This window comes from Electrophorus electricus, chromosome 10, assembly GCF_041902795.1.
Source record: "Electrophorus electricus isolate QZ-2024a chromosome 10, ASM4190279v1, whole genome shotgun sequence".
Lineage (NCBI taxonomy): Eukaryota > Metazoa > Chordata > Actinopteri > Gymnotiformes > Gymnotidae > Electrophorus > Electrophorus electricus.
Window position 1 is genome coordinate 22,454,372 of NC_137506.1, and position 22,967 is coordinate 22,477,338.

Here is a 22,967-nt window from a genome sequence, read left to right on the forward strand (position 1 = left end):
TTCGCGATTACCGCGGTTTTTTCAATGGTATTATGGTACAGAATGAACAATTTGCCTATTCTTTCGTTTGTTGCTGCTGTTCGGTTGTAAAGCCTTAAAAAAACGATGATAAAACAAAATCCCATTTAACACAAATATAAACATGACCCCAATATCAACCTAATGAGACACTGTCTAATACAGCTCAGTTTCTGTGTATATACCTACATTTAGAGTGATATTGATTTCAAATCATATTTGCATGCATGTAAAAACATCACACTTCAGATAAGACAGCAAGAATAGGACACGACCATCTGGTTACTGTAGCAGACCAGCTAACCAAACTGGTCATTCTAGCAGACCAATTAAGCCATCAATTTTGAACGTAAACCTACCCTATGCTGCACATGAGTAACACACTCTGAATGTACCTAAGCTAACCTAGCTAACTGGGTATTAAGACAAACTTGGTCGTATTAAATGGGATTTTTATTATTTATTTAAGGCTGCGTTCTATACAACCTATAAACAGTCAAAATGCAGAGCATTAATGGGTTGTTCATTCCGTATCAGCCTGTATGATAAAACTATGGGAATCACAAATATAATTTACTTTTTATAAGATACTCAGTTACTGCTGGTCTGACAGGAGTCCATCCCCTCTGTGTGTCCTCCCGAAACATTTCTGATGTGTTGTGACTTGATTTGCAGCGTTTCTTAAGTTGTATGCGTTTTTTGAATTTGCCCTGCATTTCAGAAATGTAACTAGCAGACCTGTTTTCATTTTTATATATTCATTTTTATGAATTTGTATTTCATCTGCAGCACGATGGGTCTTCACGGACACCGTACTTCTGGCACTATGCACAAAAAACATAAATTATATAGATTCACATACTTGCTGCCATAGAATCAAAATTGTAACTGTATATATTTGCAAAATAAAGACTATATTGTCGATATCTTAATATAAAAGCTTCATTTGCAAACACATACCACCCTTTAGTGGCCAAACCCAAAATTATGATAAATATCTCATCATTCCAGATTTCTCCAACCGTCCTGGAAAAAAAAATCCAAATCTGATCTCATTGTATTAATTAGAGAAGAACCAAGATGAGGGCGTTTTTATTTTAAACTAGGTTTCGGGGGTGGAGGTATGGCATTGGATGTATGCTGTGGCTGTTTTTACCACTACGCAAACCAGAGATCAGGGCCCCCTGCTGCCCACAAACGGTTCAACAAACAACAACAAACAAACAAACAACGCTTAGACGCATTCTTTGTTTCATTGAGATACCGTAACACTTTAGCCCGCTAATCGGGACTTTTGAACGTAACCATAAAACGCTATTATCCTAGCCGCGCACAAAAAGAAAGAAAATTAAGGAATTGAAACCTGGATGTTAATCTTAAACTGTAGTAAGAATATAGGTAAAGATCCTACAGGGTGGATAAATGTTGTATTTTAAAGTAAAATGTCTTTGATCATGGCTACCAGACATAACCCCAGCATGTGAACTATGAGCACCAGATGGATCCTACGCTAGAAGTAGCCTCACGGGGTTTGTTTACATGCACCCATGTGGCATGGTGAAAAGTACATGGAAGTACCTTCAAGTAGGTAGATTTTTGTGTCTGATTACATAGCTAATTTTAGTAGTTGTTCGCGCTTTTTGATCACCGGGTGCTAATAAGGTGCACCGTGTTTTAAAAGCTTAGATTAATTCACTTTAAGTTAAAAGTAAGCCTCGTTTTTTACAGAGAGCTTCATTTCGCCATCACTAGTTAACTGACGTGGTTTTTAATGTTTTATTCTATTTTTCTAAATCAACATTGTTGACAGGAATAACACGAATATCAACTAAAATAAACGAATTGAAACTAGTCGCTTCTCTGAGATAAAAGGTGCTCTGAGTGTAAATGCGCATGAGCGAGATTGTAAACGCCGCATGGTTTCACCTAGCCATAATCTCTTGAACGATGTGCACAGGGAATTACTAGTTACAAGGTTTAAGGAGGAAAAATATTGTCACTTTAGGGGACATATTACATCCAGTGCGCGAAGTGGCGATGGACAGCGAAGAAATTAGTGGGGCATCGTTCGAAAATGATAGAATACGTGTTGGCGATCGGTTTTCTTCTTTCATTGAATTGGAGGAGGCAATCCGCCTGCTTGAACAAGCGCAAGGCATAACTTTCTGGAAGAGAGACAGCAGAACTATTCAGGGAGCGTACAGAAGAGGCAAGAATAGACTGATCAACCCGGTTTTGAAATACCAGAAGGTGGTCTGGACTTGTATGAGAGGTGGACGGTCGTTTGTCTCCCGTGCAAACGGACAAAGTCTTCAGAACGCGAGGTGGGAATTTCACATTTAACTCGTTTTTAGTATACAAACTTGTCACCAGACTGTAACGTTGAATATATTTAGTATGATTCTAACTGACGCTGATAAATTGCAAGTACGTGTGTCTGTGCTTGTTTTTGAAATCGAATTTTTGCCTACTTGTTGCAACGCATACTGCAACAGTATATACTGTGTACTGCATACTGGTTCAGTAGTATACAGTATATTATCCAGTAATTGACAATTTCATGCACATTGACTAGATTATTAGGTTGCTAAAGTACACACGGAATCGTTAAAAGGGAGACTTGAGCTGCTTTTCCACTCAGTATGCTTGAATAACTGTTAAATGGAACACCTTTTGCTGCTACGAACCATAGATGTACATGCTTTAAACAATCAGTGAGACAATGGCAGTCAAGATTAGTTTAAACTTTAATTTTATAGGAGGAGTCCATCTTGCACTACACGAATGTTTATTACACACTTAAAGAAGGAAATTACTAAATCAAATACATTTCTTAGTACTTTTATATACAGTTTTCAAATTCCAAATTGTAATAATTGAACATAAATGACTACACACTAAAGACCACAAACTAAAGTTTAACACAAAAGCAATAACACGTTGTGCATCAGTGTTATAGAAATGTATAATTGTCACATTTAATGACATAAATACACATGCTCATACTCCACTAGAAGTTTATTATTTCTGTTAATTAACTGAATGAAAAACAGCAAAAAGAATTCATAAAATAGTTTTGGGAAAGCTACAGAAAACATACATTAAATAACATGAACATATATTCAATTCTAAAAAAAGCTTTAGAACCTCTTAATTATGACATTTATTTTTGAGTATATATATATATATATATATATATATATATATCCTCCTGAGACCCAGTGGGGGGGGAAAAATGTAGTTCAGTTTAGGGTTTTGTGTTATTTTCTGTCTCTTAAGAGTAAGACAAACCTCTTACAATTCACAGTTTTTCAAAATTTATTTTATTCTTAATTTAACTGCTTGTCCACTGTAGCGGACGTCAGGATAATTTTAATGGGGAAAAAGCTTTTCTGTATTTGACATTCCAGCTCTACAGGTGATATTAAACCAGGTGCATAGTGAATTTTTTCACATTCTGTATTGACATATTTCAGTTAAACAAAAATCATATTTCATTCTGTTTCTTTAAAATTCTTGGTTCTGCTTGACATTTTGTAAAAACTCAGCATTCGGTCACAAGTCCACCACTCCCATGTTTTCATTGTATTCACTGATGACTGCTGGTCTTCTCACTTGGATGTGAGACTTCTCTTTGTTAGACCATCTTGTGCAGATGTCCTCAGGATCTGATGTATGGTAGAGTCCATTAATACTGGTTTATAGTCATACCATTTTGCAATTGCCAGCTCAGGACCATTTCTGACCACCATAACTGATGCGCATCTGCCTTCTTTTTGCAATTGTTTGTCACCAGTTAGCGGACATGGCTTTGGGACCCTGTTTATCATTAGGGTTCCAGTTGCAGCAAGTCCCTTTTCCAGCAATACATCCATTAGGTTCACTGACATGAAATATCGGTCGAAGAACACCTGACTTCCTGCGTGCACAGATTCAACACAGGACCGCTGCTGCCCCAATGCCTGATTTTTTTTGTCAGCAAATATATCCTTCCCCTGGTACACTTCAAAGTCTAGCATCAAACCATCTGGAGAAACAAGGACAAATGACTACAAGCCAGTAGGGTACGGCTTGTCTTGAACAAACTGCCTGATTGGACAACGGCCTGTAAAAGGAATGATTTGGTCATCGATGCAGAGCTTTCTTGGTTTGGAAGGCTAAGGCATCCCTGCCTCACTTGGTCAAGGAGAGGTCTTCCTTTCCAAAGAAAATCTGTTTTCTTTGTTTCTTCTGTCACATCCAGGTCATCAACTATTTTTAGTGAGTTTCTTAGCTTGAAGAACCCATTATTGGCACCAAAACATCTTAATTCTTTGGTAATCAAGGCAGGCCATGTGAACTGATATTCCAAAGAACACCTTAATTTCCTGTACACCAGTTTCACTAGTTTTACAATTGATGGGTATGTGTTTGACCAGGCTGGGCAGCTTTGCTTTATTCTAAAAGTACTTGCAACATTTCTTCCAAATTCCAGATAAAAATATTGTATTTTAGAGCATGTTTTTTATGAAAATGACTAATGATCAAAATAACAAAACAGTTACAGAAAATTCAGAGCAGAAATAATGCAAAGAAAACAAGCTCATATTCATTTATTAAATTCAAAGTTTATTTGTCACGTACATACTCATACATGGTATAACTGGCAGGGAAATGCTTATGAAAATTATAAATAACACAGTACTAATATTTCAACTTAGGATGAGTCAAGAAATCAATATTTGGTGGAATAACCCTGATTTTTAATCACAACTTTCATGTGTCTTGGCATGCTTTCCACCAGTCTTTCACATTGCTGTTGGGTAACTTTACACCATTCCTGGCACAGAAATTCCATGAGCTCAGCTTTGTTTGATGGCTTGTGACCATCCATCTTCCTCTTGATCACATTCCAGAGGTTTTCAGTGGAGTTCAGGTCTGGAGATTGGGCTGGCCATGATAGGGTCTTGATCTTGTGGTCCCTCATCCACACTTTGATTGACCTGGCTGTGATGTGGGCATTGTCCTGTTGAAAAAAAAACAGTCATCAGAGTTGGGGAACACTGTCGGTGCAGAAGGAAGCAAGGTTTCTTCCAGCACAGTTTTGTAAGTGGCTTGATTTATGTGTCTTTCACAAAGACAAATCTGCCTTATTCCAGCCTTGCTGAAACACCCCCAGATCATCACCGATCCTGCACCAAATTTCACAGTGGGTGCGAGACACTCTGGCTTGTAGGCCTCTCCAGGTCTCCGTCTAACCATTACACGACCAGGTGTTGGACAAAGCTGAAAATTGTACTCATCAGAGATGAGCTTTGCACGACTTCAGCCCTGCCTCCAGAAGCCTGTTTCGAACCGTCCTGGCTGTGCAATTCACTTGCTAATATCAGACAATTTAAGTCAATGATGCTTAACTTATCAGTCAGCTAATGTAAACTAATGGTCTATACCACCATTCTGAACTGTAATGATGGTAATATGCAGAACCTTTTTTCACTTATATTCAATATTACTATTGAAGTTTTATTATTACAACTATAGCTCACTGGCACTGTTAGCATGCTGGCATCTTATAACACTGTCAAAAAAATGTCAGTGTTTCATTGTGGGAAGCAGTATATCGCAAGAATACATATAGTCATGTACTTAAATATTTGGCTTAAGTAGTACACACAGTGTTACTGGCATACTGGCAAAATCCATGTTGGTCACATACTGTGTACTACTTGCTACTTTTGGGTAAGATGAATACCTGACCAGTATATAATATGCTGTTTCCCACACAGCCTGGGATATTATGCTGTAATTCTCGAAGGATCTAATGGTTAAGTTGGACTGTACAGAATGTCATGTGTGCACGCTAAATGTGTATAGCATGTTAAAGTTGTATAACTAACAAATTAGTGATGTAGCACATACACGTAAAAGCAATTTACGAACTGAACATTCCTGCTGCATGTGTCATGATACTGAAATTTTCAGCTTCTGTATGATCATTTGGAATATATTGATTTTCAATACCATTTACAGGTAATGTTGATTTTCATTTTATTGTTTTATTTTTGCCTTGATTTCCCTCCCATACTGCAAGCAGGAATCCAGCACAGTAGAATCCCTGCATCCGATAATGGAGGCAGGAATCCAGCACAGCTGAATCCAGCACAGTTAAACACACCTGATTCAACTCCTCACTTAACCCCCAGTTTTAGTGCGGGTGTTGGAGCAGGGAAATCAACCCAACTGAGCTGGAGCTCTGTTCCAAGACAAACGCAAGCCTAGAACTTTTACACACGTCACAAATGGAGAGCAGTGACTGAGCGGGTGCAGGTGCTTATCTTTCTTTATTTTGTCCTCTGATTCAGGTCCTTCAAGAGCAGCTGTCTTGCCTGCGTCAAAGTCATCGCAAGTAAAGATGGTCAGAGCTTAGTGGTGGTGAAAGCCATCCTTGAGCATAACCATCCCCCGCTTAAGGTAAGTTATATGTTCGCAGAGGTGGCACTGATTTTGTTTCTGTTTTAAATATATGCAATTATTACATGTCGTCATTTATTCAGGTGAGGTTTAAGGTGTAAGCAGCATAGATGGAGTTGTGAAGACGTGGAATGTAGAAGTGTCTGATAGTTACAGTCCCAACTGGCTCATGCAGTGTGGCATGAGAGTCTTGCAGGTGATTTAGTTAAATTAACAAATATCAGTGCCTGGTGATGCCAGAGGCATCTCTGTTTGGGAGTCCAGGAGGCAGTATAACTGGCTTCCATGTGGGCATCTTGTGGCCAGTATAGGCGAAGCTGGCTCTAAGCGCTCTCCTCCAAGCATGTTGAACTGTCCATTCATGTCTCGCTGGTGGTAGTTCTAAAAGATGTGGGACAGCTATGTGTGTATCAGAGGGAGCAGGTGCCGGCCTCCCCCCTCCTGCTTGGTGGCATCATAGGGGGACCTGGTTAGGCAGTGGGTGGAATTAAAGACAACTAACAATGGGAGAAAAACAGGATGAGAAAAGATAATAAATATTTACTGCATTAATGAACATTACAAACACCCAAGAAAAACTGTATGGAGAAACTCTACTCTATACAGTATGATTGATAACAAGGTCATTAACAAGGTCATCATCATTTTAAAGGCCCTGCAGTTGTTTTTTAAAATCTTTGAAAAATAAATATTTCTGCAAAGAATGTTATATATTCCAGTTTCCTTCCAATTTTTTCCCCTAAAAGGACATTAAAGTGGGTGTTTTTGAATTTTCTTTTTTTCTCTGTCACCATTCTGGAGTGTAGGCATGGACCCCAGAAGGTTGATCAATGGTCTCATTGCCAAACATCACCACCCAGTCAGTATGGCACAAACTGGAAATCGGATCACATCAACGCAGCATTACATTTGAGTAGTTCAAAGCAATGTTGTTTTGTGCTACAATGAAGGGAGGCTATGAAGTTATTTATGACTGTACTTTAATATGAACAGTAATGAAAGGGAAAGCTAATCACATAGTTTTGACAGTTTATGCTTTATGGGCACGTGTGTGTGTGTGTGTGTGTGTGTGTGTGTATGTATGGGTGGGGGGGGGGGGTCAGGTGCTGCTGCCTCGCAGAGAGAAGTGCTTCATACAGCACAAAATGCTGAGGAGTTTTTCAAAGATCCAAAAAACCCAAACTGCTCTCATGGATGAGCAAGGCCTGGATTCGAAAGTGCAGCCAGATCAAGAGCCATCAGAGCAATGTGCCCACAGCCCCAGGCCGGACCGCACCGTAACCCAGCGCCCCAGGCCGGACCGCAGCGTAACCCAGCGCCCCAGGCCGGACCGCAGCGTAACCCAGCGCCCCAGGCCGGACCGCACCGTGACCCAGCGCCCCAGGCCGGACCGCACCGTGACCCAGCGCCCCAGGCCGGACCGCACCGTGACCCAGCGCCCCGGGCTGGACAGCACCCAGGCTCAGAGCTCTGAGCTGGACCACACACTGGCTAAGCTTAAACATGATGCAGGTATTTGAAATAAGTCTTTTTTTTTATTATTTATTTATTTATTTATTTATTTATTTATTTTTTACACAGAGATCCTTAAAAGAATCAGATGCTATATTCACTTTGAATGAACTGCCTTACCACTAATAATACATCGGTATATAATAATTCTACCATTAGCAGTAATGTTTTAATTTGTCGTTTTTCTTTTCTTCCTGCCACTTTTCTTCTTTCCTACAGGCTGTACAGTGGAAGTCCTTGTTGATCAGGACAACATTCTGAAGGGCATATTTTATCAGGATACAACAATGCAAAAGCATTTTGACCTGTTTCCTGAGGTTCTAGTGGTGACCACAGCCTGTAGGCTGTTTGACATGTACGTGTATGTGCAGCTAGCTGTGGACGGTAATGGACACAGTGATCTTGTGTCCATGTTCGTGGTTAGTGACAGCTCCAAATCCATCTCGGCTATGGTGGACATATTCAAACGGTACAATCGTGCGTGGGAGAGGATCCAGGTGGTGGTAATGGCTGAGTATCGCATGGAGAGACTGGTGTATGCTTCACACTATCCCAAGGCCCAAATATTCATCACACCCTCCCGCGTCACCCGAACCATGAAGCAGGAGATAAGTCAGATGGACACCCTAACTGTCCAGCAGAAACAGGAGAGTCTGCATCTTCTTCAGCAGATAGCTCACTCTAACGGAGAGCAGTCCTACCAGAAGAATGTCGAGCACCTGCACAAGATAGGAATCCAGCTGGTCATAGACTATTATAACCGAACATGGCACCCAATCAGGGAGCATTGGGTAGTGGGCCTGAAGGAGTGTTGCCTCTACAGCCAGAACACCACCAGGCAACTGGCCCAGTTTCAGCGCCGGCTGAACCAGTGCATCCATGCGTTGGGTGACCTCCGGGGCTTTTGTCAGGATATTAAGACACTAGTTGACAGCCTGCGGGGGGTGCTGAGGGAGGCAGCGATAGCACAGCTGCATGTGAAGGCAGAAGCGGGCGAACTAGTATTGTTGAGCTCTGTCTGGCACCGATACCTGAACCTGTTGACACCCTACGCCAGCCAGCTCGTTGCCAGGCAGCTGGGCCTCTCTGAGCAGGTGGATTTTGAACAGGAGCTCACAGCAGGAGACACAGTTGTGCTGGACTCTGCCTCGGGCATCATAACTATTACTGCCACATCCTGTACCTGTCCATTTGCCACACTCAACAGGTTGCCATGCCGACATATGTTTGCGTTCAGGGAGAAGTGTGGCCTGAATCTTTTCTCAGAGGAAGGGTTGGCACCAAGGTGGTGTCTCAAACACAGCTGCAGGAACGATCAGCAGGGAGAATTGGGTGGAGGAGGAGGGGACTTGGGTAGAGAGGAGCAGGGCGATTCATGTGGAGAGGAGCAGGGGGGTGGAGCAGACCAGGGCAGCTCTGAGCACACTGCGGCCAGACATCACAGGCGAGCTGCGCGCATGGCTCGAGCCCTGATGTTGCTCATCTGCGCTACGTCCTCCTCTGCTCTGCATGAAGAGCGAATCGCTGTCCTGCAGCAGGTGCTCCATCTGTGGGAGGAGGACAAACATGCCACCGTGGTGGAGCTCATACAGGTCACAGTCTGAGGAGTGCCCAGAGCAGGAAATCTAGCATGGACGTGGCTGACCATCTGAGGGATTAGGGTTTATCTGTACATATTTTCATATTTTCATAGTTATATAAATGTTAAGTCTATATATGGATATTCTAACACTACCCAGTTCACTCTGACTGATTGTAAATATTCATTTGAAATGCCACTTCAGTTAATACTTTTCTTTCACATAAAATGAATTCATTGATGATTTTTTGGTGGATTTTCCCCTTGTCATTTTTCTTCATTTTTGTACAGACAAAACTCTTTGTATTTATAAAACAAGCACAGTTAAGGTTTTTATACTGTCATGTCCTACTCAAGGGCTGGAGGTGCTGGAGCAGGGAAAACACTCACCCCCAGGGAAAACAAACATCATGACTCTTCTTTTCCACTGATATCGGTTCAGTTTCTAAGATGTTCGTTATATTGCTCTAGGTAACAGAAACTCTGTACCACTGTAAGACCAGGACCATTTCTCTTTGGTATCTCTGAACTTTGCAGTTCCTCCTTGTGAATAATAAAATGGTATTGTATTATCTGCTGTCTGCTAAGTCTGTGTTGATTAGGGGATTGTTAACGAGGTCCTGCAGGGCTGTGGCATCGCACCGACAGGATGCTGTTGGTGGTGGATGGCTTTGGTTCGTCTTGGGGCTCTGGGGGGCATCCTGCACTACATTGGGCACACCAGGCAACAAGCAGCGGCTCAGGGCGCACCAGAAGATGCCCTTGTCATGGGCGTCATACCTGTGGCAGGGATACAAGAGCACATGGGTTCATGACACCGCTCATTCCATTTTCAGATATGTGGGGGAACCTAAATGCACCATGCTTCCGTTGTCTTATCATAGCACTCCATGTTATAGGTAGTGGTGAAGCCATTGAGTCCACCAACCACAAACATGAGGTTGTCAACCACCTGCACAGTGTGGGGTAGAGAGAATGCAATCTAAATACCTTTAGCCTAAAAAACTTAAATACATAAACACTTGTAGCTTAAATACTTTAGCATAATGCCTGTATCTTAAGTGCCTAGAGATAAATGGGACATGTTTTATAGTACAAAATACTGCCCCAATCATCATCACCTCTGTTAGTATGTGTTGGTGAGAGAGATTGTGTTGCCACCTCTGTGCCAAAGGTGCAACAGCTGAACATGTACAGTTATGTGCAAAGTAATAGCAGTCTAACATCACTAATGTATTTAATTACTGATTTTGGCAGAAAAGATAATACAACATAGGAAAAAAATAATGACTAGGTGCAGCCGAGTAATGGGTAACCAACAGAATCAACAGTCATGACATGCTCGCTGCTAATTGGGTGTAATTGACTTATTTAATGAAAGGGGCGTGTTCAAATTAATAGCAGTGTGGAGTTCAATTAGTGAGGTCATTCATTCTATGAAGAAACAGGTCTCAATTATGGCCCTTATTTAAAGAAGGAAGCAAATGTTGTACCTGCTAGTTTTAGCCCTTGCTTAGTGAGTAAAATGGTTCATTCCAGACATTGTACCAAAGGAGAAAGAACTTTGATCAAGAAGTTGATTGGAGAGGGGAAAACATAAAGAAGTGCAGAAAATAATTGGCTGCTCAGCTAAAACGATCTCAAATGCTTTAAAATGGCAAACAAAACCTGAAACACGTGGTAGGAAATAAATACTACCATCCACGTAGATCATAGAATAACAAAAATGGCAAATAAGCATCCAATGATCAGCTCCAGGGAAATCAACGAAGATCTTTAGTCACTTGAATATTGCAACAATCAGAAGACACCTACGTGAAGCCAAACTATTTGCAAGAAACCCTTGTAAAGTGCCATTGCTGAAAAAAGTTGTGTTGAAAAGGTTACAGTTTGCCAAAAAACACATTGACTGGCCTAAAGAGAAGTGGTGCAACATTCTATGGACAGATGAGGGCAAGATTGTTCTTTTTGGGTCTAAAGGCCACAGTTTGTGAGACAACCTATAAACTCGGAATTCAAGCCACAGTACACTATGAAGACTGTAAAATATGGAGATGCAAGCATAACGGTTTGGGGATGTTTCTCATACTTTGGAGTCTGACCCATTTATCCCATACCAGGCACCATGGACCAGTTTGAATATATCAAAATACTGGAAGAGGTCATGTTGCCTTATGCTGAAGAAGAAATGCCCTTGAAATGGGTGTTTCAGCAGGACAACGACCCCAAACACACCAGCTAGCAGGCAACATCCTGGTTCCAAACCAACAAGATTGATGTTATGAAGTGGCCAGCCCAATCCCCAGTCCTCAATCTGATTGACGATTTGTGGTGTGACATCAAAAATGCTGTTTTTGATGCAAAACCCAAGATTGCAGAAGAACTGTGGAATGTAGTCCAGTCAGCTTGCGCTGGAATATTGTTTGCAGCTGTCAGATGTTAGTTGACTCCATGCCACACAGATGTAAAGCAGTTATCAGAAATGAAGGTTATACAACTAAAATATTAGTTCAGTGATCAACAGAAAAGCTAAATCTGTAAACAACTTTCAGTTTATACTGTAAATATTTGATTTTGTAAATGAAAATGGAGATACTGCTGTTTTTTTGAAGAGCCCATTACCTTTTTTCTTCATTTTCAGTTTAAAAATTGATATTTCGTTCATGTTTTCTTTTGGAATTGAATGTGCAGTGCTCCCAGTGCCTTTGTGTATATGGAAATAATGCTATTATGAGGATTGCGCGTTTTCTCAGTTGTTTTAAACACACTGCTATTATTTTGCACATAACTGTGTGTGTGTGTGTGTGTGTGTGTGTGTGTGTGTGTGTGTGTGTATATTGGGGGGGGGGTCCGTACAGCATTGATCTGCTCTCCGTAGGTGATCATTCCCACTCCTTTGCGTCTTTGTTCCTCATGAGAGCAATGACACAATGACAGAGGGTATGCAATGCACACATACAATGCTGACTAATATATCAGACCCCATCAATTGTCACCATAATACAATATGGACTTTAAATGAATGTTTCAGTGAAAAACCAAATATACTTAAGTTTCCAATTACCTAGCCATACATGTGTGGTATCCATTTCCAATTTGCACTGAACTCATGAGACTAATCTATCTAGTAAGTATCGGAAGCTGTTTCCCGCTAAATCTTCTTGTTAAAAAACATGCCCAAATCTTCACTGAAGTTTTTAAACAACACTATTATGCTACATTATCTCATTTTTAAATAAAACATTTAGTTAAAATAATCCATAGAGAAATTTAAGATTAGATTGGCAATGTATTATCATGTGCCTTCTAGCTTTCTGGTACAATTCTGCATTCAAAGGTTAAAAAAAATGTGATTATGATTGTCTAAGATGATTAGTCCATAACTCTGCATTGTTGAACTATACAATGTAGTTTGTTTTTTTTATATATGTATTACTGTAAGTACAGAGTATGTGACATGACTTGAGAACAGATTGTGGTTTGAGGCAAGTATGTGAATACTTAAGTATGAATTTACAGAAAAGATTTTGGGTGAATTTGCCTATACTTGCTAGTTAGTTTAGCCTGTTACTCCAGTGCAATATAAAGCCAACACAACACTTGGCTGACTACATTTGGGGTAAGTTGAAAATTCTGTGAATTAGGGTTTTCTTTCAAGCAACAGCTTTATGTGTTCTTTAAATTTTCCTTACAGAAAGTGCAAATGGGCACTCCCACAGTGTGCTAACACAGCATCCTCCCCCTGCTCGTGTAAGCATGCACATATATGTGAGACATTAGGGTTTATATTCAAGTGTGAACACAAGCATTTGTATGCACTGGCATGCAGACATTTCTCAGCGCTTGTGTATGTGTGAACCTGGGTTATTAGCACTGAAATTGGTCCTGTATGAATGCAGCTTACCATACAGTGTGGTTGCACTAGCATTCCTCCACACTGTGTGCATGTTTAATGTGTGCATATGCACATGTGTATGTATGTGGGTGCCTGTGTTTGTGCACACCTTGCCATGCATTGTTTTAGCACTAGCATCCCAGCTTTGCTCGTGCATTGGTGTGATCATCGTCCACTGGTTGGTCGCTGGTTCATAGTGTTGTGTTCATAGTGTAGTGCTGTGTTGAAGCGGATATGGATATGGAGGTCAAAGTAGTCCGTAGCATATATACAGCCACCAACAATACATACTAAGCAACCTGAAACACATATCTGGATAAGAGTGTACAAAATGCCATAAATGTAAATATTGCCCATAATCAGTTACACAGCAAACTAAAACACATAGACCATAGACAAAGCATATACAGCAAAGCACAGTTACTGACCTGATGCCAGGTCCTGGTCACAGGGTTAAATTTTCTCACACTGTTGTAGTACTCAATGCTGTCAAATCCTCCTACACAGTACACAAATCCATTCAGATATGCTGCACTATGATAGGCTTGTGGACTCTCTTCCTCCTGTATCACCCAACCATCTGCCCTTGCATCATATGCCTCAATGTCATTTGTGGGACTACCACCACGCCAGCCACCTGTGGCCAATAGGATGGTGTTGGGCAGATGAGGGGCGGGCGAGAGGGTTTATGAAGTCAGAATGACTTCCATTCATGTGAATGGTCCATTCATGTTCAGGTCGATGATGATGGGCTTAGTCTTACAGTCCTCACTGTCTTTCAGTACAGCATTGGTCTTTATATTGTTCATGAAGTAGTCAGCGGTCATCAGTGCCATCCTCACCTGGGTAAAAGAGATTTTTATTTGAATTACAAGACAACAAATCCTTTAAAGGCTGGAAACTAAACTAATGCATTAAAATGATAAAGTGTCCTTTTTCTTATCTTTCTTTCTTTCTTTCTTTTTAAACAAAACGTCAGCTGATTTGGACTGCCAACACTACACTGGAGCACAAGATATCTAAATATTTGTGGTTGGCAGTTTATGTCACTCAGAGAAACTCTGTCTAACCTAATGGACTCCATGAGAATGGTGAGGCCCCATTTAAGCTGCCCATGGAGAACCAGACCACAGCTCCATAAGGGAGGCCTCAGTGTGATGCTGGAGCTACTACCTGTTTATCATTAATTGTACAACACAGAGGGGTTGACCACTTTGTAAAACTGATTAGGCACTTTAACCCCCTTAAGTGTGAATAACTGAACATTTCAAGGTAGAGTTGGAATGTTATGTGAATGTTAGATGATCTCAGGTAAATATTAAATGGTGTTAGGTGAACGTCAGCGGATATTGAATGATATAGTGCATGTTAAGTGACTAATGTTAGGTGATGACTGGTAAATGATAGGTGTTAGGAGTGATAGGTGGTGTTAGGTAAATACTGAGTGGTAGGAGTTGCTACGTTATATTTCGGACTTTTTGTCAACCCATTGGTATTGTTTTGTATAAGATAGAATTTTACAACTGTATGACTGAGATTCATGAAATTAAGACTATGACAAGAAGGTCACTATACCAGCAATGTCTCTTTCTGATCTTTGGCAGCAAGATGGCAATGTGTCCCGCCCTCTCCTGCGGTGCATGTGTGACCCATCGTAGGATGGCCTCGAATACTACATCATGTTTGACGTTGAGGTTGTCCTTCTCAATAATCTCAAATAGCTCAGTCAGTGACAGCTCCAAGAACTCTTCTGAGGCACACACTATCTCTTCAAAACAGTGTAGGATGAACAGGTAGGCTTCCTGTCGCAGGTCCCAACATGAGTACAAGTTGGCCAGCTTCCAGAAGCCTATGTTGTTTTCCAGATCCAGCTGAGCCTCAAGGAACTGACAGCAGGTGTGCACCACACCCAGGAAGAAGAACTGGTTTGCAGCTACCAGCAGCTCCTCCACATTGTCTTCGTTTACAAGCACTGAGTGTATGTAGGCGTAATCGACAAGCAGCCACATTATGTCTGGTGAAACACCAGTGATGTTGTAGGTGAACGTCTCTGGTGGGCTCCTGTCACTGGCGAACAGTGTCCTGTGGAAGATGGATACTGGTCACTATGAAGTGTTCAGGTTTTCAGTTTGATGCCTTTAGGATTCTTTAAAAATAGTTTCATCTCTGTATTTGTGTTTATGTTCTGGATCATGAAGTGGGCCCCAGAGGAAATGCAGCTTCACATGCGTTCATTGTATTCACAAATAAAATGTCACACTGAAAAATAAGCTGTAAATAAAAGAAACACTTCAAAAGCTTCAAAACAACTGAACACACTTCAAAACAACCAAACAGATAGTGCCGAAATTTAGATTCATACGGTTTTGTCATTGGTATAATGGTACAGAATGAACATTTTGCCTATTCTTGCTTTGCATTCTTGCGTTTGTTGCTGTTCCTCGGCTGTAAAGGATGCAGCCTTAAAGAGTACTGATAAAACAAAATCCCATTTAACACAAATATAAACCTTATCATAATATAAACATAATGAAATATTGTCTCATACGACTCAGTTTCTGTGTATATAACTGTATTTAGAATGTTTTAAATCATATTTTGTATGCATGTAAAACATCACATTTCAGATAAGACAGTAAGAATAAGACAGCTGCCCATCTGGTTACTGTAGCAGACCAGCTAACTGGTCACAGTACCAGACCAATTAAGCCGTCAATCTTGAACGTAAACCTACCCTATGCTGCACATGTGTAACACTCTGAATGTACCTAAGCTAACCTAGCTAACTGGGTATTAAGACAAATGTGTTAAATGGGATTTTTATTATTTATTTAAGGCTGCGTTCTGTACAACCTAGAAACAGTAAATACACAAAATGAAGAGCATTAATGAGTTGTTCATTCTATATCAGCCTAACCAATGATAAAACCCTGATAATATAATTACGTTTTATCAGCTACTTAATTACGGCTGGTCTCATAGGAGTCCATCATCTCTGCGTGTCCTCCGGAAATACTTCCCTTCTGTTGTGGCTTGATTTGCAGTATTTCTGAACTTGCATGAGTTTTATTTTTGTTTGTTTTTTAAATTTGCACAGCATTTCGGAAATGCAGCGTACGTTTTTTCAGTTTAATGAAAACCATGATTTGTGAAATTGCAGCGCGATTTGTCCTCCCGTCCACCATAGTTTACGGCCTTTAGCATTTACTCTGTTAACGCTACGCGATACTTTGTGAAATACACCAGCAAGAGCTTACCAGGAGTGGGGTTTGAACCCACGAGGACATTTGTCCATTGGATCTTAAGTCCAACGCCTTAACCACTCAGCCATCCTGGTTACACTTCCCTATGTATTCTGTTAGGGATCACAATACTGTGTCCATATTTCACCAAAAAGTACTTCTGGTGATGCAACCATGCTGTAGCATCATCTGTCAAGTCAGCCACATCTCAGCTTCAGTAGTTTCTTGTCTGTTCCCAACTCAGCGAAACTTGAAAGATTAACTTTGCCATTGTTGTCGGTGTAGTGTAGTGTAACCTTGCCCTTACTATCTTGTCACAGTGCCCCTCTTCTTGTAGGCTTTTTCCAATAGAGCAGGGCTCCATGGTCTCATTTCTCATCACACATTAATGATGTAATTAGTTTTGATTGCACTCTTGTATATACTTCTGGGTATGTAACTATCCATTCTGCAAGCAGCCCAAACCTGTTTCAGGTGGGATTAGCCCAGACATGCTTTGTTGTTTTCTACATGAGAAATTTGTTCAGCTGTACTAATTTACTTACAAGTTCTAATTTGTTAATTTCTTGACCCCAATGAAAAACAAGCTCAGGGATAGACACTCATGAAGTCAACATAGTACAAATATCTACTGATCAAATAAAACCAGCGAATGTAATATTAAAGCCAAGTCAAGTACCTTAACCACTAAGCCACTGCCAAACAACTCTCAAAAAAATTATATATAAACAAAGCTTTATATATACAAAGAAGCACAAAAGTGATTAAATTTATCTCATCTTATGCTAAACTTCAAAAAATCATAACTAGAAATAGAGCTATATGATTGTGCAATATGATATTTTTCAAGGAAACCCATGACATAAAATGGGAGGTCTAGATAAGCTGGAATGGAGTCATTAATGTATACTGTATGAAAATGTAAACAAGCAATCCAGCATTATCCCATTATCAATGCCTACCATCTATTCTACTGTCCTCTCCTGTCATGTCCAGTACTTAGTGAAGATTTCATCTACTATATAGAGATTAGCATTGTATAAATGTATAATATTAACTGTGTAGTTCCAATATTGTCTGTATTTATTATATTTGCACTGTTGCAGTGTTTGCACTGTTTTCTACTGTTGTTTGAGGTCAATTCCCTGTCATGAAGAAAGACAAGCCATAAAATAAATCTAATTTTATCATCTTTTATCATCAAGTCACACCTTCAAGCAATATAATTGTTTAAGAAAATATTAAGTAAGATGTGTGAATAACTATCTACCTTATATACATTTCACTTTGTAAATGAATCTCTCACATCATCAATTCTTGTAATTTCACAACTTCCTATTTCACTGGGGTTTGACCCAGAGGTGGTGCCCATGGCGACCGCTGTGCTATTGTGTCATAAGGAAGGTGACAGCACATCTACAAAGTGTAATGAAGGGTCTGCATAAGTGCCTATACTAATGTGCTAGGTCTGAAAATACCCATTTCCACTAGTAAAATAATAATTAACAGTGTGACCCATGAAATGAATCATAGTGGATGAAATGTGATGCAGAGATATTTTTGATTTCGTAAAGACCTCACAAATACATTGAAGCAAAATCTGGCTCCCTCTGCTAGAACTCAGCAACTGGGTCATGGAATCGACCAGTAGGATGAGAATGAATCAAAGTGTCCAACTTAACCCACCCTGAATTCTCATGGACTACAGTCCATTGTACAAGAAAAGTGTTTCTACTAAAGTGGCTGGTGTGTGCAATTGTCTAATAGACAATGGGGTGTTGATTTTACAAGTTTCTTAAACTCTACTGTTTATAAGTTATGCACCTTTCATGTTTTTGTAGATTCATGTGACTTCAATGCAACCTGTCATACCATTAACAAGCCCCAATGCAGGATTTAGAGTTAATATTCAAGTACACACAAAGCAGATCTGATTTACCTCAAAAAGAACATTAAACATGTATTTACACACAACTCACAGATTGTATTCTTTGTGTTGTAGCTCAAACTTAATCTAACAATTACAGTGCATTTCCAGCATGTGCAAGCCAGTATTCTCTGCCAGTGTCATCTTAATGTGAGAGTCTTGATGTAGAGCCTAATAGCTAGACTGCATATGCACCCAGAATGAATGGTAAGCAAATTTAGTACTTATATTTATGGAATTAATTTCCATACTATTTATTGCATGCTCTATAGTCTTGGCTCTCCTTACTACATTTCAGTAACCTTTGATAATACATGCGTTGCAGCATCTTCCATCATGAGTTACATTAAGGAACATAGAATAGAGAAGTTAAAAATATCACTACTATGACAAGATGGTAAAACTGAAAGAGGAAAATTATTTATTAAATTAATGCCAAAATTTAAAACAATATACATCAATAACAGGTATTACTGATTGTTTAATAATTGTGCCCACCTTATAGAGAAAAAGGGCTTTTTGTATTGTTCAGACACTGTACCTTTTAAATACTTTTTACACTGACAATTAAGAACACCACAGAATTCTTTAGCATTGTTATGCAGAGGAACATTCTTTAACATTCACATGACAGAAACTGTGACTGAACAACACTGAGACAATGTGCATTGATACTCTTGTGGTTAGCAAGACACTTGGTTCTGTCACACCTGCCAAGACCAGGCCACGGGCCTATGACATTCTATATGTGCCAAGCAGCCAGAAATAATGAAAATGTGAAAGAAAACAGGGTGGAATGCACAACCTTGTGAATAACATGACTTTGTGCAACTATGGTATGCTGCTCCACACTAGCATGATCAATTGCACAATTTAGTTAACCGTTCTTTAAATTACTATGCCTTCTGTAAACTGTTATTGTGAAATTGACACATTATTCATCACTTATTGCAACAAGGGAAACAGCAACAAAGTAACTGTCTGCATGGGTGTTTCTTCTTATATCTCACAGCCTTCTTTATCTCGGCCGTAGCTTTAAATACATATTCTTGTGTTGCACACACATTGGCCTCAATGTTGTTCACCATAGCTCCTTGCTCCTCTACCAGCAAAGCCAGCTGGAAAAAGAGATCATGAATGTCCCTTATGCGACTCTCCAGCTCCAGAAGCTCCTTGTGGCGGTTCTCGATCTCATTGAGCACTGAGCGGAACGTTCGCCCATCTGCGACCAGGTCATCCGAGAACATGTTCCACTTGCCGGTCTCAACCATCTCTTCAATCTGATCGCCGGTCACCTCCTTGCCCATGATCTCCGCCTGTCTCTGGATGCGCGTCTTGCAGTTTTCCCTCTGTGCCATCTCTGCCTCGTTATATTCAGACATCGCCTGATGGAAGGCGCCGGTCAAGGAGACGTACTGGGAGTGTGCCATGCGGGCCAGTGTTGACTGGGGCCCGTGCTTCTCCTCCAGCTCCCGGCACAGTGCGTCCATCTGCTGTAGCCTGGCGTACAACTTCTCTCCGTCGGCCTTGATGCTGCGCGCGATGGCACTGCTGTCACGCTTGATGCTGCTGATGCGCCTGACGGAGGTGAGGAAGCGTGTGTTCTGCTTGCCCAGTCTCTTGACCTCCACTCTCAGGTGAGCTATCTTTTTGTGCATGGCCTGCGCCTCCCTGAACACACTGTCCATGACATCCTCCCCCTCGAACACCACCACGTGCTGATGCATCAGCTCGCTGCTGTCTGCGTGCTCCCCATTCTCTGTTGCAGCCTCCTCCTGGGGCACCCTAAGCACAGCATCACTCAGGTCACACAATCGGTCCTTCATTTTGCCTACATGACAAAGGACAAACAAGACATGATTAGCTGAACAACAATGGCTCTGGTGACTCATTCAGCAAGGTTGGCCTAGACAAGTAGTAAATGATTGCATCATGTGATGCCTTAGCAAGCTTCAGAGATGTGGTCACATTCTAATGCAACAATTGCAGATGTTTTGTGGGACTTCTGAGATGAGCAGGCTGGCCTCTTGCCACTTTTTAGGGCAAGGGTAATGATTTAGTACAGTCACCAATACCCTGTGTTGCAAAAGCCACAGCAGTACCATTATGTGCCATATAGTTAGTTATTACTAATGTTTTCTGAGTAATGCAAATCATGATGCTTACTTCCCATCAAGCTAAGTATATCTAGAGATTGGGTGGGAACTTCCCTTATCTCTGGCAGCAGAAAGCAGCCAATTTTTATTTGTATAAATCTTTATTTGGGTTTAAACATCTTTACTTGCTTCATGACTCAATACTAATAGAAACAGTAATTAATATTATGCAATTGTGAAATCTGTATTTAAATTATAAATGCGGTGTAGGATTATGATACATAAATCTACTTTTTGAAGGACATTTCATGTACACATTGATGCTCTTAAATGTATATATTCACACATTTATAGACATATAGATAGTTAATTATTCTTAAATCACATGTCAGTGAAGATGGTTCCCACTTTATTGAAGCATATCAGGCGTATACTCTGAGCATGGTTCTTCATCAAACCATCCAAGATGCTTTCTTAATCAAACGATTCAGTGCTAGTTTGTTAAGAAACACAAATTACATCAAACAAGCTTCGTGGGCGTTAAGATCGCATTTCTTGCGATTTCTTTGACCACCTGCAAAACTCTAGATGGAGCGAATAAAACTAATGATAAGCTTAATGATGGCACACACACTAAAATTATGTGGGTAGAAAACAAATAATAAAGAGGAGTATGTAACATACCTTACTTCATGCTCTTTAAACTATCCGAAATTCGTTAATTTAAAATACAGTGGAACGAAGTTCTTTTTTTTCCCTCCTCCACCACAGGTTTCACATCGTTGCAGGAAATAACAGACAATCGAGCGGTGGGCGTTTCCGAAAACATGTGTGTTCCATTTCTTTTACCCTCGATTTGGCTGTTTCTCAAGACTGACGTTTATTTAATCGCTAACTATCCTAATATATGCATTCCTAAAGTTATGGTTTAAAAATACTTAACCTGGTGGTGATATTGCCCATGTGAGATTGCCAGATGCCTCGCACAAGCTTCCTCCTTTACAGCTTGCTTAACCTAATCGTGCGGTGTTATATTACTAGGCCCATTCCTTGCTTAAGGAAACGTGTATGACACCAGCTTTGCCAGTAACTGAACCGTGCAAAACCGTATAACATATCACACGTTACATGTGCCTAGTGAAAAAGGTCATGCCTAGCAGCCCCTGAACTATATGGGCAAAATACTTGGCTTGTTTTGATTATATTGCTATATATGCTGTGACATGCCTAAAACTCAATAATGAATGTATTTTGGTCGGCATTATTTTTGATCTAATTATTTTGAGTTTGTTACATACATAATGCTTGCCAGGAATGTAAATGCGGCGAACTCGCTTAAAAATCAAAGATAAAGTAAAGACTGAAGTTGCACTTTTCAAATTGCCTTATCAAATTGCCCATAGCTAAATCAATGCTGTACAAAGTGATCTCCCTTATATATACACACAGCGCGATTAATCCTGAGTTAGTCTAACTTCAGTGTTTAAAATGCCTTTACACAGCAAAGTAAAGTGAAATGCATAAACGTTAGATGTGATTGCCCATTTTTGCCACTATTTTAAATAACTGGTAGATAAAGGTTTAAATTGTGAATCCGCATGACAGCGCCATTGCGCTCTTAGGCCTGGAAGCATCCTGGAAGCTCTTAGGCCTGGAAGCATTCTTCAGTCCTAGTCCTATTTAAGTCAACATTGAAAGGTCTACACCCTCCATACTCCGAATATATACTTTTAAAATAATTTTATTTCCTCTATCATTTAAATTCCATTTAATTTATATTTTTCCTTCTCCCTCCTGGGATTCTATCTATTTAGAACAGGTTTTAAGTTTTACTCAGTCAAAAATAACTAAAATTGGCATGGCGGATTTGGTCTAAAAGAAAGGACTTCAAACAACAACAGTTCTAAAGGACTAACCCTAGTAAAACTGAGTTGCCCAATATGACAGAAAGAATTTTAGTTACACTATATACGTTCTACAGAGATTGTCTTTTGGGCATTTGAATTGACTTGAGTATAACTTAAAAGTTGTGTACTTCACCACTTTTTCAAAGACCTATAATAGGTTACTTTCATTTGACAACAGTGGTCAAGTCTTAACAATAGTTTTGCATTCCATATCATTTCATATCTGATCTACCAATAAGTAAATACAATTGCAAAACATGTTGGCAGTAAAAAGTAATTCTAAGGAAGTAATATTTGTGTGAGTTCAGTTTTATAGTTATTCTCAGTTGATAAAACAACAA

At 40.1% G+C, this 22,967-nt stretch overlaps 2 protein-coding genes, 1 non-coding gene and 1 pseudogene across 4 annotated transcripts; 1 reads left to right on the plus strand and 3 right to left on the minus strand.

Moving 5' to 3' along the window:
• The first annotated feature begins 1,258 nt into the window (after positions 1 to 1,258).
• On the plus strand, positions 1,259 to 10,125 carry LOC113578133 (uncharacterized). Its single transcript, XM_027011173.3, has 4 exons — positions 1,259 to 2,342; positions 6,360 to 6,468; positions 7,572 to 7,980; positions 8,200 to 10,125. Exons 1-4 carry the CDS (start codon positions 2,056 to 2,058, stop codon positions 9,582 to 9,584), a joined length of 2,190 nt encoding a protein of 729 aa, XP_026866974.3. The 5' UTR covers positions 1,259 to 2,055; the 3' UTR covers positions 9,585 to 10,125.
• A 3-nt stretch (positions 10,126 to 10,128) lies between these two features.
• On the minus strand, positions 10,129 to 16,749 carry LOC113578134 (kelch-like protein 10; annotated as a pseudogene).
• Positions 16,709 to 16,791, minus strand: trnal-uaa (transfer RNA leucine (anticodon UAA)). Its single transcript has one exon. It is a non-coding gene; the product is annotated as a tRNA-Leu (tRNA).
• A 2,099-nt stretch (positions 16,792 to 18,890) lies between these two features.
• Positions 18,891 to 21,744, minus strand: stx11a (syntaxin 11a). 2 transcript variants are annotated; one of them, XM_027011237.3, is made up of 2 exons: positions 21,409 to 21,744; positions 18,891 to 20,454 (listed from the first exon to the last, which is right to left on the minus strand). In XM_027011237.3, exon 2 carries the CDS (start codon positions 20,447 to 20,449, stop codon positions 19,565 to 19,567), a length of 885 nt encoding a protein of 294 aa, XP_026867038.1. In that variant the 5' UTR covers positions 20,450 to 20,454; positions 21,409 to 21,744; the 3' UTR covers positions 18,891 to 19,564. The 2 variants fall into 2 exon arrangements, with proteins under 2 accessions (XP_026867038.1, XP_026867037.1); XM_027011236.3 differs by having other exon boundaries at positions 18,893 to 20,454; positions 21,404 to 21,738.
• Between the last annotated feature and the right edge of the window lie 1,223 nt (positions 21,745 to 22,967).